A 14,329-nucleotide genomic window follows, 5' to 3' on the forward strand; every position below is an offset into this window, starting at 1 on the left:
GGAGGAGCCACGCTTTGGTACCACATACAGTGCAGCAATCTGGCATTAACTAAGGGAAAACTTCAGTCTTAAATATCAAGGGTGTAATCAGCCCAGCTGTGCACAGGTGAGTAATCAGCAGTGACCTTCAGGTGTGTAGGCAGTGAGGGTGAAGACCCAAGAAACGCTCTGCCTCTGGAACACACAAACAGAAACACACACATACAGACAGGAGAGAGTGAAAGGGAAGCAAATAGATAGAAAATGTGACTCAAACAGGGAGGACCAGGGGACCATGGCAATAAGTATAACTCCTGGGGCCTGAAACCTGAAGGCTCTGCCTCCCATTCTACTCTTAAGTATCTTAGAAACCACAAGTAAGCCAGCAGTCTGAGAGCAAAATGCTCTATTGTTGTTATGTGGTACTATACGGTCTTTGCGATAAGATGGAGCCTGATTATTCCAGATCTTGTATGTGAGGAGAAGGATTTTAAATTGTAGTCTAGATTTAACAGGGAGCCAATGAAGAGAAGCCAATATGGGAGAAATCTGCTCTCTCTTTCTAGTCCCTGTCAGTACTCTCAGTTTTATCTGAATTTAGAAGCAGGAAAGTAGAGGTCATCCAGGCCTTTATGTCTTTAAGACATGACTGCAGTTTAACCAATTGATGTGTGTCATCTGGCTTCATGGATAGATAAAGCTGAGTATCATCTGCATAACCATGTAAATTGATGCAATGCTTTCTAATAATACTGCCTAAGGGAAGCATGTATAGTGTAAATTGGTCCTAGCACAGGACCCTGTAACAGAACTCCATAATTAACGCTAGTGTGTGAAGAAGACTCCTCTTTTACATGAATTGGAGTCTATTAGATAAATATTTGTTTCTCTAATATTAAAATTTTATTTGTGAAAAAATCCATGAAGTCACTACTAGTTAAAGTGAAAGGAATACTCGGCTCTACAGAGCTCAGGGTCTTTGTCAGCCTGGCTACAGTGCTGAAAAGAAACCTGGGGTTGTTTTTATTTTCTTCAATTAATGATGAGTAGTAAGATGTCCTAGCTTTACAGAAGGCTTTTTTTTAAATATAGCAACAAACTCTTTTTTCCAGGCTAAATGAGCATCTTCTAATTTATTGAGACGCCATTCCCTCTCCAGCTTACAGGTTATCTGCTTTAAGCTGCATGTTTGTGAGTTATACCAGAGTCAGGCACTTCTGATTTGAAGCTTTCCTTTTCAGAGGAGCCACAGTAACCAAAGTCGTACGCAGTGAGGATGTAAAACTATTGATGAAATAATCTGCCTCACTGTCAGCAGAGTTTAGGTGGCTGCTCTGCGCTGTGTTGGCACTGAAGAGCATAATGATGAAGGAATTACATCCTTAAACTTAGTTACAGCACTTTCAGAAAGACTTCTACTGTAATAAAACCTCTTCCCCACTGATGTGTAATCCATTAAAGTAAATGTAAATGTTATTGATAAATTATGTTATTAAGAATTCAGTGCTTTGAGAATAAGTATGTTTTCACACTATGAGATATGGCTAACATTTGGTTTTAGTTATGGTTATGGCTTCATGGATACATGAAGTGAATGTGAGTCAAACCAGTATATCAAAAACAGCTGTGGGTGTGTGCACCAGTGACCAGTAGTTAAGTTAAAATACACATAACTATTAATAAAACCATCATGCAAGCCCACAGTCTTATATGTGTTATGTCCATGAAAAATGGGTTTTGAAAGTGTGTGTACTTTAACTGTATTCTGTTTCTGTTTTTCAGATTCAGCACTCTGTTTACACTGTCACCTTAGCTGCTACTGACATGTGCCCTAGTTATTTTTATAAGTACAGATGTTCCAGAGTGAAAGGTATCTTTTACATTCATATAGACATAGAGACCCTTACACTCAGATGTACATGAAAAACACAATAACCACATCTATTCTGTTTTTTCAGAAGCTGATTACACCACCAGTGGAAATACACCCAAGGCAATGAACTCAGAGGAAGTGAAGTGTGTGGCAGGAAGCACAGTAAGAAAACAAAAGTCCAAAGACTCAATAGAGTGGTGTCTGTATAACAGACTCCATTACATATATATGAAATAAAGGAAAATACCAGTTTTGCTCTTAGTTGTGCCTAATCTTAATTTTAAGATAATTAATCTGCATTCATATTAATGTCTGAGCAATAATAAGATATAAAACTCACATGGGTCATTTTTCTGCAGTCAGCTTGCACTTTCAATTCTTTAATTACAGTTTCCTAAATATACTTAAATACTTTTAACTCTTTTAATACAAGGCTTTTACTTTTAAAAGTGCGGTTTACGTAAAACAGCTTTCCCTCTTTCACCACTAGATGGAATATGTCAGCCACTTTACAAATTATTACTTTATACATTAGTTTATAAGAAGAGCCAGCCCTCTGTGCTGATAGTTCAGCTCCACCTCTTCCTTCACATTGAAGATGCATGAAATGACCCCACTGTGTTAATATTTTCATTACTGAAAATAGTTCCTGTTAAGTTTCTATTTCGATGAGCCAAAGCAAAGATGTGGACCCTTCAAAACCTTCTGTTCTCCCTCTGCAGTAAGTTGTTTAACTGATTAAATAAGTAAACATTAAAGGCAAATGTTGATTAAATGGTAAATTTATGTTTTAGCATTAAGGAGTATGCGGGTCTTGGTAATTTTGCTCCGCAGTATTAACACTGCTAGTGTGAAAGCTAACTTGACAAAAAAAAACAAAAAAAAAAATTGCTTTGTCTTTCTAGTTGCTCTGAGATGTGTGACCAGTGCGGTGGGAGTGATCCATGTGACTGGATATGTGGGGAGAAAGGTTAACCTTTCCTATGATCAGGGTTATGAATCTTATGAGAAGTACCTGTGTAAAAACGGCTGTGGCAGCAGTGATGTTCTTATTACAACATCAGAACCAGTGAAAAACAAATACTCAATCCATGATAACAAAACAGCACGAATCTTCACCACGGCCATCTCTGAGCTTCATTCTGTGGATGCTGGAACATACTGGTGTGGGGTCAGCAAAAGTTGGAAAGATATCTACACTGAAGTCAAACTGAAATTAGTGCAAGGTAAATAAAGACTTCCCAAAATGTAACTAGAAGGGCACTCAGTAGAACCCATACCCCAAATTTTCTATGTGCCGATATTGTGCAGCAATAGATACCACCCAATATTATCACATTCCATCTTAAACTACTAGATCACAAAGACTAGTAATTTATTTTCTTGGCTTTTAAAAACTGTAAAAAATTAGTCTATATTTTTATTTGAAAAGGGCATGTACAGTCTGAATATATTTCATTCGGTTCATTCATTCTGATTTATGATTAATATAGTTTCAGGAGTATATTTCAGCAATTTTGGTTAAAAATAAATCATTCACATTTAATTTTTGTGTCTGACCACTTTTACTCTGCGTTAGGCCTACATTTTTGCAGTTTTCTTTCTAAAGTCAGAAAAAAATTGATCATTCTAAAGCTTATTTGAGAGTTTAAATATATTATTGGCATACACGCGCAGTACTGGTCAGGACTGCATTCAGGAAAGTGAGTGATCTAGAGTTGTGTCTCACAAAAGTACAAACTGTTTTGATGAGTTGTGAGATTCAAGTGAGAAGTTCATCAACACAGTCACAAATATTTTTAGTAAAGCATGTGTAAAAACAATGAGAAAGGCTAATGTTTGCATATTTTGTTTATTTATTTAACCTTTATTTTACCAGGTAAAATGTTTGAGAACCAGTTCTCATTTACAAACATGACCTGGCATGTGGGTGAGGAAATGTGTTACTGATTTGAGAACTGCGTTAAGAGTAGTGAGAATGACTTTTCTGCTGTGAGAACTGTGCCAAAAAAAACCAAAAAAAAAACTCATAAGTCCTATAATTTTTTTCATGGCTGCAACACATCTTCTCATGCTGTTTACCTTCTTGACAGACAGCTGCTGTGACATTGTGACCAAAATCCAAAGTTATGAGAGATATTCGGTATCCATCAGTTGTCCATATGAGTCGCAGTATCAGAACAATCTGAAGTACATCTGCAGAGGAAACCGACCCTCCACATGTCTGCAGCAGGCACTCATCACTTCTGAGAAGAAACAAAATGGACGATTCAGACTCGATGATGAAAATGTATTGAGAAATTTCACAGTGACCATTATCAATTTGAGCCAAAATGATTCAGGGTCTTACCTTTGTGGTGTCCAAAGCAACTCTGACCTGGATGTTTTTACTGCTGTTGAGCTGGAAGTTGAAGGTGAGAGGTCATAATTGTAAATCACTGAAAGAAAACGTTGTTTGCTAAGAAACTTGAATATTTGATTATTCTGTCTATTTCAATCTGACAGACTGGTGCTGTGTCAAGTCAGCTAAGATAAATGGTACTGTAGGACATCCACTAACTCTGCAGTGTCCTTATCCTCCACAACACCGAGATAAGAGGAAGTTCCTCTGTAAGGGAGACCACCACAACAATTGCGCAGACATGTTGACCAGTGAAAGCAGGTTCACACTGCAGGATGATGCTCCTTCCAGCTCTTTCTCGGTGAGGTTGACAGAGCTGGAAGCAGCTGATGCTGGGACATACTGGTGTGGGTCAGACCCACAGTGGACAGTTGGAAACTACGTCAAGATTGAGCTGTCAGGTAAGCTGAACAAGTTTGTATATGATAACACAATGAAGAGATTTGTAAGCTATGTGCTTGTTTGATCTCAGTTCAGTTGCCTGAAGTGTGATCAAACAACAAGTTTCAGTACAGCGTTGACATCAAGCATAAAAAAAATAGCAGCACTAAAAATGAAACTACTGAGAGCCTCACTCACCACTGCTGGTAATCACTATGCAAACCTTTTGCTGCCTCTCAGTAGTCATATTATTGCTTATATTTTATATTCATTTCATTTTTTTTTAAATTCAACATTAGATTTGGTTGTTAAGTTATCTAAGCTCAAACAAGTTCAAAACACATTTTGGGGGATTTTTTTTTCTTTGCCCGAATATTAATATCATGAGAATTAATATTATGGAATATATGTCATTTCAATAGCAAAACTCCACCAATTTAATGTCTATGAAATTGAGTAACAGAAACAAGCATTGCTAACATGGATTTTTTTTTTTTATCTTTTTTTTGGTAATTCAATGGAGACAACTTGGAAAATTGCATGTTGGGTAAACTTTAAAGGGTCATATCAGCACGTAGGTTTTAATACCAGGATCATTGGGTTCCTGTTCTGTCAGTTTGTAAAGTCAGTCTGTCTTCAACATCACATTATGATGATATGTAATCATGGTATCAACACTTGCTACAGTTGCAGGAAAATTATTGTGTGTGTGTATATATATATATATATTCCATATGCTATAACATGTTTTGACAAGCCTCATATCAAAGTGAAAATTTCATGAGGCAAGAAGAAAAGTTTAAAATAACTAGAGTTTTTCAGTTTTTTTGAACCAGTAAGTAATATGTAATGGGTAGTTAAAAAATGTTTGTCTTATGATAAAATTGCTGTAAGGACTAAGAGTCCTTTTCTCTTGCAGTCTTTCACACCAGCACTGTAAATCCTTTTACCACAGTGGAGACTCTGGGAACAAATATCACTGGTAAAGCTATTAATGAAACAATGTGTGTGTGTGTGTGTGTGTGTGTGTGTGTGTGTGTGTGTGTTAGTGTGCACTTCAAAAGGTAAGTGTTGTGAGAACAAGTACATTTTCACACGATGACTTAAGGTTAACGTGGTTTTGTTATGGTTATAGCTTCATAGTTACATGGAGTGAATATAGGTCAAGCTAATAATAACAACCACAGGTGTGCACACCAGTGACCAGTGGTTAAATTAAAATACATACAACAATTAATTTAAAATCATGCAAGCCCACAGTCCTGCTGCTATGTCTGTGAAAATTGAGTGTTTTGGAAAGTGTGTACTTTTTCTGCCTCTGGAGCTTGAAAAAAGGGCAACTGGATTTCTTTAAGTTTCTTGAAGACATTCACCTCTCATTCAAAAGGCTTCTTCAGTTCTCAAAGGCCCACTAAATACCCTGGTATTTAGTGGGCGTTATTCATGTTGTTCACGTTGTTCATGTGCATAATCACATGCACCAAGCTGTGAAAGAAAGGCGTGGGTCATTGCAATCAGTGGTTTTGGGTGAAAATGTTAACACTGGCATCTTCCAAAGAGCACTCTTTCTCCTTTAGGTGCAGATGTACAGCTGAGTCTTGTCCTGTGAGGTGGCTCTTCTGTCTTGTGCCATGTGTTTGTAAAGAGGCTGTTTGGTTTCTCCACTGTAGACCTCCAAGCAGACATCAGTTTTGTCCTTGGGATGAACCAGTTTTTGCCTTAGAGTGTGACTAGGTTTAAACTGGGATTTCATGCTGGGAGAAAATTCTTCTGAGTTTCTCTGATAAGCCTGCTACATCAGGGATGGCGATGTTGTTCCGCTTGTCCTTTCCGCTTGTTTTTTCAAGCTCCAGAGACTACTATAACCTGGAGGACTGAGAACCTACACATGCATACTTTTACTGTTTCTGGTTTTCAGGTTCAGCACTCTATGTGGTTTACACTGTGCCTCCTGTGCTGCTACTGACATGTGTGCTAGTTATTGTTTATAAGTACAGACGTTCCAGAGTGAAAGGTATGTTTTACATTCATATACATACACACTGACCCTTACACTCAAATGTGCATGCAAAAGCAGCATAGCATCAGCTAATGCTGTGTGTTTTCAGAAGCTGATAACACCATGAGCAGAAATACAGCCAAGGCAAAGAGCTCAGAGGAAGTGGTGGGTGCGACAGGATGCAGAGTAAGAAAACTAAAGTCCAAAGACTTAATAAACTTCAGTTCTATTTTATTTACAGAGCACCAAATCACAACAAACAGTCGCCTAAAGGCAACAAAGAGTGGTGTGTCTATAACACACTCCATTATGAATATATGGGATAAAAGAAATTACTGGCGTTTAATATGTAAAATTTGTTTGGAATGTGGCACAACTAGAATTTGTGGACTAAATATGTGCATATTTTTTTTTATTTTCTAACACTTGGAAAAGGAACCTGATGAAGCTGCTAAAACTATGAACAGCCTCACATAAACCTAAAGCAAAGGATGAGTCTTGTGTGAAAGCAGATGAGTAGCTGAAAGTCAGAGAGGCCACAAAAGTTGCAACTAGAAACTGAGTCATATTTTTGAATGGGGTTTTTGTATGTATGTATTTAACAGCCGTCTGACTTCACTTGCGTTAGTTATTAATAGCTGGCTCTCTTCCACAGTATGTCTTTTGGCCCTTCTCTTTCTCCTCATCCCCAACCTGTCATAGCAGATGGCTGCCCCTCCCTAAGCCAGGTTCTGGTTTCTTCCTATTAAAAGGGAATTTTTCCTTCCCACTGTCGCCAAGTGCTTTCTTTTAGGGGGTTGTTTGGTTGTTGGTTTTTTTCTGTATTATTGTAGGGTCTTGATTGTACAATCTAATGAGCCGTGAAGTGAGTGTTTGTTGCGATTTGTGCGTCCATCCTCTCTTTTATTCTGAACATGGTATCTCAAGGATGCCTGAAGAGAGCTCTACAAAAGGGATGTTGTAGCCTGATTAAGAGTGAACTGATTTTTAAAAAAAAAAATCAAAGTTCAAGATCACAATCACCAAGAGGTGCTCCCCTGGTCGGTTTTCACTTTCATATCACAGTGTGACATTAACTGTTGACAAAAGAGTGCAGGTGTAATTTTTACTACACGTGAGTTCATTATAAGTCTGCAGCTAGCAAGCAGCAAGCTAGCAAGCATAAGGCATTAATTTAGTTTGGCTAAAGTGCTCAGTAGAAAATGTCTCAATTAAGAACCCAGGTCTCTTCATCATGTGTTGTTCTTTGTTCTGTTTATTGTGTGTTGATTCTTCTTTAGATCTATGAAAATCAAGAAGCTGTGATGACCAACAAACAACAAAGTGACTGTAACCACCATGAAGATGCAGGTAGAGATGAAGAAGACTATGAAAACTTGACCACAACAGAAGAAATCTACTGTAATGAAAATTTCCATAAAACCAACAGAAGATAAATAGACTTTGGAAATGTGATCCATACCTTTGCTTTCATTTTTGTTTAGAGTGTTCATAAAATGATTTGCTCTGTTTTTATAAAATTGTGTAAAAACCCGAATGTAAATGATCAAGATGAGATTAAAGAAAATAAGCAAAGTGAAACAAATTTAATTTCTCAAGCTTGTAATGATATATTTAATAGTACATTTATTTCATTCAATCTATTTAAACAGAAATTGTCACTTTATCAGAATGGGTCAATTTTAGACATTTGGATCAAAAAATAGAGCAAAAGGAAAAAAGCAGTTTATATATATAAAACAGACATCAGGGCATAAATATGTCTTTTGCCTTATTAAGCAAGTGCACTCAAAGAAAATTCACTCAAAGAACATTCACAAAACTGTTGACTTGGTCAGAAGTTCAAACCAAACTCGGTCATTTCTAGTACAGAGAGTTTGGTACAAGGGAAGCAGACACACACCCTGTACTTTGACCCTTTTTCAGAGGAGCCAGAAACAAACAGCTTCACACTGTATCACTGGTTAGTGTGTCACAGTGCGCCCCCTGCTGGTAATGTGTAACACTGAATACAATAATTATGGTGCAGTATTTGAAATAAATGTATTGGAGAAGACTTCAAATTGCAACACCCATTAACTGTTTTTTGGATTGGATTCATGTATGTTAATTGTAAAACTTGTTATTGAGTGTACTCACTGTTTTAAATCACTAATGAAATGAAAAGTAGTAGCTTTATTTTTTCTAGGATAAACATTTTTGGACTTTCTAAATGACAGAAAAAATGCTGATAAAAGATGTTCTTTTTAAGATAAATCTTTCCATGAACTTTTGAAAAGACCGCTGTAGAAAGCATATCACAGTGGGTGCAGACTAAAATATAAAAATTACACAGCACCTTTTTTTGCATTGCTCCTTGACTGCAATCATATTCTACTGTCAGGATGAAGAACCTGCAGGATGAAGAACAGCAGTCAGTCCTTCACAGCAGCTGTAACAGTATACTGCTGAATAGGGTTTAATATTTTTCCCGAAAATGACATGAATCAAATCCCGGGAAATGACGAGCCATTTCCCGGGAATCCCGGGAAAAAGTTTATTTATTTTTTTATTTTAATTAGGCCTTCTGTAGCCTGTGTCGGCCTTAACCTATTGTGATATTGTAGAGGTAGCTTTCCAGCTATGTCCTGTTATGCCCAGTAGGGGGCAACGTCGGCTTGATTAATGCAATAAAATCTACATCTCGGCATTCGAGTGCTCGAGCTATGCGGTGTTGTATCGTTCCTCAACACTCCCTTAACAAATATAATTCGAATATTCCTCCATTGTACATGGAATTATACCAAGATATTTTACAATTGCTGGTGCAAAACAATACGGTTCATCTCCACAGCATTGATAAAGGCTCAGCCACGCTGTCGTGGCGACATCTGTTGCGCTATATCTCCACCAGTGGAACGCTGTAATAGTCATTGAAAAGTTAACTACCGTACTACACTATAATATGGCATAACACAGGGCCTTGAGTAATGCACTACGACTTGGTCATTGCCATTCTGGCAACAGCAAATTTATAACACCGTGTCTGAGGGTTAAAGTAGGTTCGCTGTGAATCGTCTTTTGAAAAACTGGCCAATCCTTATAGCCTAAAAAATATAAATTTTACTCAACTCCATTTTAAAAGCGAAATATGTTAAAGTATCTATTTCATGATACTTTCTTCACACATTAGGCCCGTATCCTAATTCATGATTGTTAGTAAGCGGCTGCAAACGAGGAAAAGAAACACTCGAAGTTAAACAGATATTTCTTTATTGTTCAGGGCAGGCATATTTTATAGGCTATATAATGCAATATAGTAATATATAATAATATAAAATTATATAATACAAAATACCTTAGGGTAAACACATTGCCTACGATTTCAACAAATTAAAGAGGAAAAAAGTACAACTGTGTAATACCTCTATTAAAACGCTTGAGATGAAGGCTGAAGCCTTAAACGGAGGCTGAACGTGCCTGAAATGAAGAGTAATGCTTTTCGCATTAAACGAACCCTTCTCTCAATATTTCCTTAAATTTAACTTTCTGAAGCTTTCTTTTCTTTCTGAAAGTCAAATCGACGCGCGCGACTTTTTTCCCGGTTTCCCGTCTAACGTTTCCCGGGAAACGGGAAATGGTTCTGATCGCATTCCCCGGGAATCCCGGATCCCGGGATTAAACCCTACTGCTGAAGGAGCTGCTCCAGGCCTCCACAGTCTCAAGCAGGAGGGTGAGATGTGTCATCCATCATGGACATTAGCTTAGCTAAATTCCTGCTTTCACCCACCTCCTCTGTGGAGTCTAAGGGACGGGCCAGGACAGAACTGGTCCTCGTCACCAGTCTGTTGTTTCCTGTTGCTCTTTATGCGCCACCTCACCAGCAGGCAACCACATAAAAGATTGCAGAAAGCCAACAACGTGTCATAAAAGGTCCTCAGTGATGTTGTGCACACCCCAGAATACCTCAGCCTGCCCAGTAGATGGACTCGACTTTTGCCTTTCTTGCTCAGAGGGTGAGTGTTATGCATTCGAGTTTACTGAACATCCACAAATTTGTACAAAGACTTGGGGCTTCAGGGTCCTGTGCAGAATTTTAGCTTTTCCTAGTGCTGCACTCATCTGGACAGAGATCTCAGATCTAATTCCTGAAGTCTGCTGGAGCCATTCTCCTAGTTTGAGGGTCACTGCCTTGAGTGTTCAGATTACCTTGTTAGTTCTCGAGTTTTCCATGTTCCTTCTTTTTGATGTTACCATCTCTTGGTATTGGTACATCTGTCACTACAGCTTTCGTCCTCTTCTTGTCCACCACTACTATGTCCGGTTTTGTTCCACTGCATGCAAATGACAATAGAATCCTTGAATCCTTAAAAGACTGATGTTTGGCCTGGGACACAAAAACAGAGGCTTCAATCAGATCTGTAAAATTTTAGAATTACAAAGTCTTTTGGAGTTTGAATGTAATTAAATAACTGCAAATATAGTTTTGCACATATGGGTTTAATTCATCACACATGAAACTAAATTATGCTTTGTGACTTTTTATGTGTGAGCAATGCCAATTTGTGCAGACTAAACTTGTTTTCTGCCATTCGGGCTTGCTGCATAATTTTTTTATGCTATGTTACCAAAAAATGTTACACTTGTCTGTTTTGGTCATGCTGCCTTTCTCCTGATACCATCACTGATCCATCCATCCATCTTCTTCCACGTATCTGGGGCTGGGTTGCAGGGGCAGCAGCCTAAGCAGAGAAGCCCAGACCTCCCTCTCCCCAGCCACCTCCTCCAGCTCATCCAGGGGGACCCCAGGGATTTCCCAGGCCAGCCAATAGACATAATCTCTCCAGTGTATTTTGGATCTGCCCAGGGGCCTCCTCCCGGTAGGATATACCCAGAACACCTCACCCAAGAGTTGCCCAGTTGCCCATCTAATGTCTGAACCACCTCAATTGGCTCCTCTCGATGTGGAGGAGCAGTGGCTCTACTTTGAGTCTCTCCCGAATGGCTGCACTCCTCACCCTGTCTCTAAGGGAGAGACCAGCCACTATTTAGAGGAAACTCATTCTGTTTCTGTCAGCTGGAGGCCACCACCTGATGAAGGTCACTACCTTTAATACCTATGGCATGCTCTAATCTCTGCAGTGGTTTGAATCATATTTATCTCATAGACTCCAATTTGTTCATGTAAATGAGGAGTCTTCTTTACACACTAAGGTTAATTATGGAGTTTCACAGGGTTCTGTGCTAGGACCAATTTTATCTACACTATGCATGCTTCCCTTAGACAGTATTATTAGAAAGCATTGCATAAATTTTAATTTTTATGCAGATGATACTCAGCTTTGTCTATCCGTGAAGACAGACAACACACATCAATTAGTTAAACTGCAGGATTGTCTTAAAGACATTAAGGCCTGGATGACCTCTAATTTCCTGCTTCTAAATTCAGATAAAACTGAAATTCTTGTACTCGACCCCACAAATCTTAGAAACATGGTGTCAAACCAGATATTTACTCTGGATGGCATTACTTTGGCCTTCAGTAACACTGTGAGAGTAATTTTTGACCAGGATATGTCCTTCAATGTGCATATTAAACAAATATGTAGGACCGCTTTTTTACATTTGTGCAATATTTCTAAAATTCGAAACATCCTTTCTCAGAGTGATGCTGAAAAGCTAATTCATGCATTTATTACTTCTAGGCTGGACTACTGTAATTCATTTTTATCAGGCTGTCCTAAAAGTTCCCTGAAAAGCCTTCAGCTGATTCAAAATGAGTACTGACAGGGGCTAGAAAGAGAGCAGATTTCTCCCATTATTCTGTCCTGGCAGTTGTGTCCAAACAAAGCACTGACAGATAGCTAACGAGAGTAAAATGAGGAGCGGGCCTTTCCTTCATTAAAGTTTCATTGAACTGCCACTTCATCACATATACTCAAATCGTAAAACTACAACAGACAAAAAACACAACATGTCAGTTAGAAAAGTCTCGTCACACTTTCACATGTATTTACACATTTCTTATCAAAATAAGCACTCTCACATTAAACAATTAACAAACACGAACATCGTTGCTAGGCAACAATGTATAACAGGCTAGTAGCAAAAGTCTAACACAGAGATGCTTCATCAAACTTAATGACTCAAAGAAAACGGTTCACATGTGTCGTATTATATGACAAACTGTAACTGACAACACTTACAGACGTATCTATTCCAAGGTTTAGAGTGAGAGAAACCACCGTGCTGTACAATACTCTGATAGCGGTTGAGTGATCTGAAGCACACAACAGAAAAACAGAAAAGACAGAAAAATCTTATAACGTGCAGTACCCAAAACGAACACTAGGCGTCACCATAGCATCATGAAAATACGGAAGTAAACAAAATTGTAAAACTTAACATACCTTTTCTTAAACATAAAATCATTTACACAAGTCGGAACACCCAAAATGGCTTCTCTTCATTGGCTCCCTGTTAAATCCAGAGTAGAATTTAAAATCCTTCTCTTCACAAACAAGGTCTTGAATAATCAGGCCCCATATTTTCTTAAAGACCTCATAGTACCATATAGAATAGAAGAATAGAATACAATAAAACTTTGTCATTATACATACAACGAAATTAATCATTATACAACAAATTATATAACGTCATTCCATCATAACGTAATTGCATTCAGAACAACCATCCAGAGAGATCCAGATATCACCCCAACAGAGCACTTTGCTCTCAGACTGCTGGCTTACTTGTGGTTCCTGGGATACTTAAGAGTAGAATGGGAGGCAGAGCCTTCAGCTTTCAGGCCCCTCTTCTGTGGAACCAGCTCCCAGCTTGGATTCAGGAGACAGATGCCCTCTCTATTTTTAAGATTAGGCTTAAAACTTTGCTTTATGATAAAGCTTATAGTTAGAGCTGGATCAGGTGACCCTGAACCATCCCTTAGTTATGCTGCTATAGGGCTAGGCTACTGGGGGTTTCCCATAATGCACTATTTCTTTTCATTCACCCTATTTAGTTTGTTTATACTCCACTCTGCATTTAATCATTAATTATTATTAATCTCTGGCTCTCTTCCACAGCATGTCTCTTGTCCTGTCTCTCTCCCCTCAGCCCCAACCAGTCATGGCAGATGACTGCCCCTCCCTCTCAAGTCAATTTAGAACTTTAATGTAATGTGTTTGTGAGAAATAGCGGTTGCTAGGCAACACTCATTCTCCACTCATTGATCTTTTAGAAGGAGAACTTAAGAACTCAGAGGATATGTATGATTTACTTCAGAGAGCATTTGTGCATCAGAACAGCGAGCGAAATTTAATGACAAACAGAAGTTTGCAGCTAGCATACAGGACAACTCCAGCCATCCAGAAATTGTCTTCCACTTCTCCAATTCAGAGTCACAGAAGAAGAAATAGAAAAATCGCCATGAGTTCTCCACTCAGTTATACCTCAGTGGAAACTTGGAAGTCGTTCATCGACTACTTTTTCTGTTCCACAGTGGCAATCACTGGAGCAGTTCAAACCACAGTACCGCAACGTCAATCTGCTTGCCACTTTGTTAGGAGACATGTCACACTTATGTTCCATGTTGGTGGAGGCAATGGAGACAAACGTGGAGAAAGGAGATTTGGAGTCCACAAAGACTGATGTCTGTCATCAGTCTGTGGACACAGAAAAAGCCGTAGACGACCACGGTGACAGTGCAGGAGCTGAA

The 14,329-nt window shown here is 38.6% G+C and overlaps 1 protein-coding gene across 1 annotated transcript; it reads left to right on the plus strand.

Annotated features, from left to right (window-relative positions):
* The first annotated feature begins 2,456 nt into the window (after window positions 1-2,456).
* LOC115779450 (polymeric immunoglobulin receptor-like) lies at window positions 2,457-8,162 on the plus strand. Its single transcript, XM_030728165.1, has 8 exons — window positions 2,457-2,573; window positions 2,758-3,078; window positions 3,946-4,266; window positions 4,358-4,654; window positions 5,554-5,616; window positions 6,553-6,648; window positions 6,743-6,819; window positions 7,914-8,162. The coding sequence occupies exons 1-8, from the start codon at window positions 2,537-2,539 to the stop codon at window positions 8,067-8,069; spliced, it is 1,368 nt and encodes a 455-aa protein (XP_030584025.1). The 5' UTR covers window positions 2,457-2,536; the 3' UTR covers window positions 8,070-8,162.
* Window positions 8,163-14,329: the final 6,167 nt, after the last annotated feature.

This window comes from Archocentrus centrarchus, chromosome 1 (assembly GCF_007364275.1).
Source record: "Archocentrus centrarchus isolate MPI-CPG fArcCen1 chromosome 1, fArcCen1, whole genome shotgun sequence".
NCBI classification, from domain to species: Eukaryota; Metazoa; Chordata; class Actinopteri; order Cichliformes; family Cichlidae; genus Archocentrus; species Archocentrus centrarchus.

What these genes read in the sequence shown, in the direction of transcription:
- LOC115779450 (XM_030728165.1), top strand. Translation starts at nt 2,537, where the DNA reads ATGTGGACCCTTCAAAACCTTCTGTTCTCCCTCTGCA. An exon ending in CGTCAAGATTGAGCTGTCAG is followed by an intron (nt 4,655 to 5,553) that starts GTAAGCTGAACA and finishes TTTCTCTTGCAG; the next exon opens with TCTTTCACACCAGCACTGTA. An exon ending in CAGACGTTCCAGAGTGAAAG is followed by an intron (nt 6,649 to 6,742) that starts GTATGTTTTACA and finishes GTGTGTTTTCAG; the next exon opens with AAGCTGATAACACCATGAGC.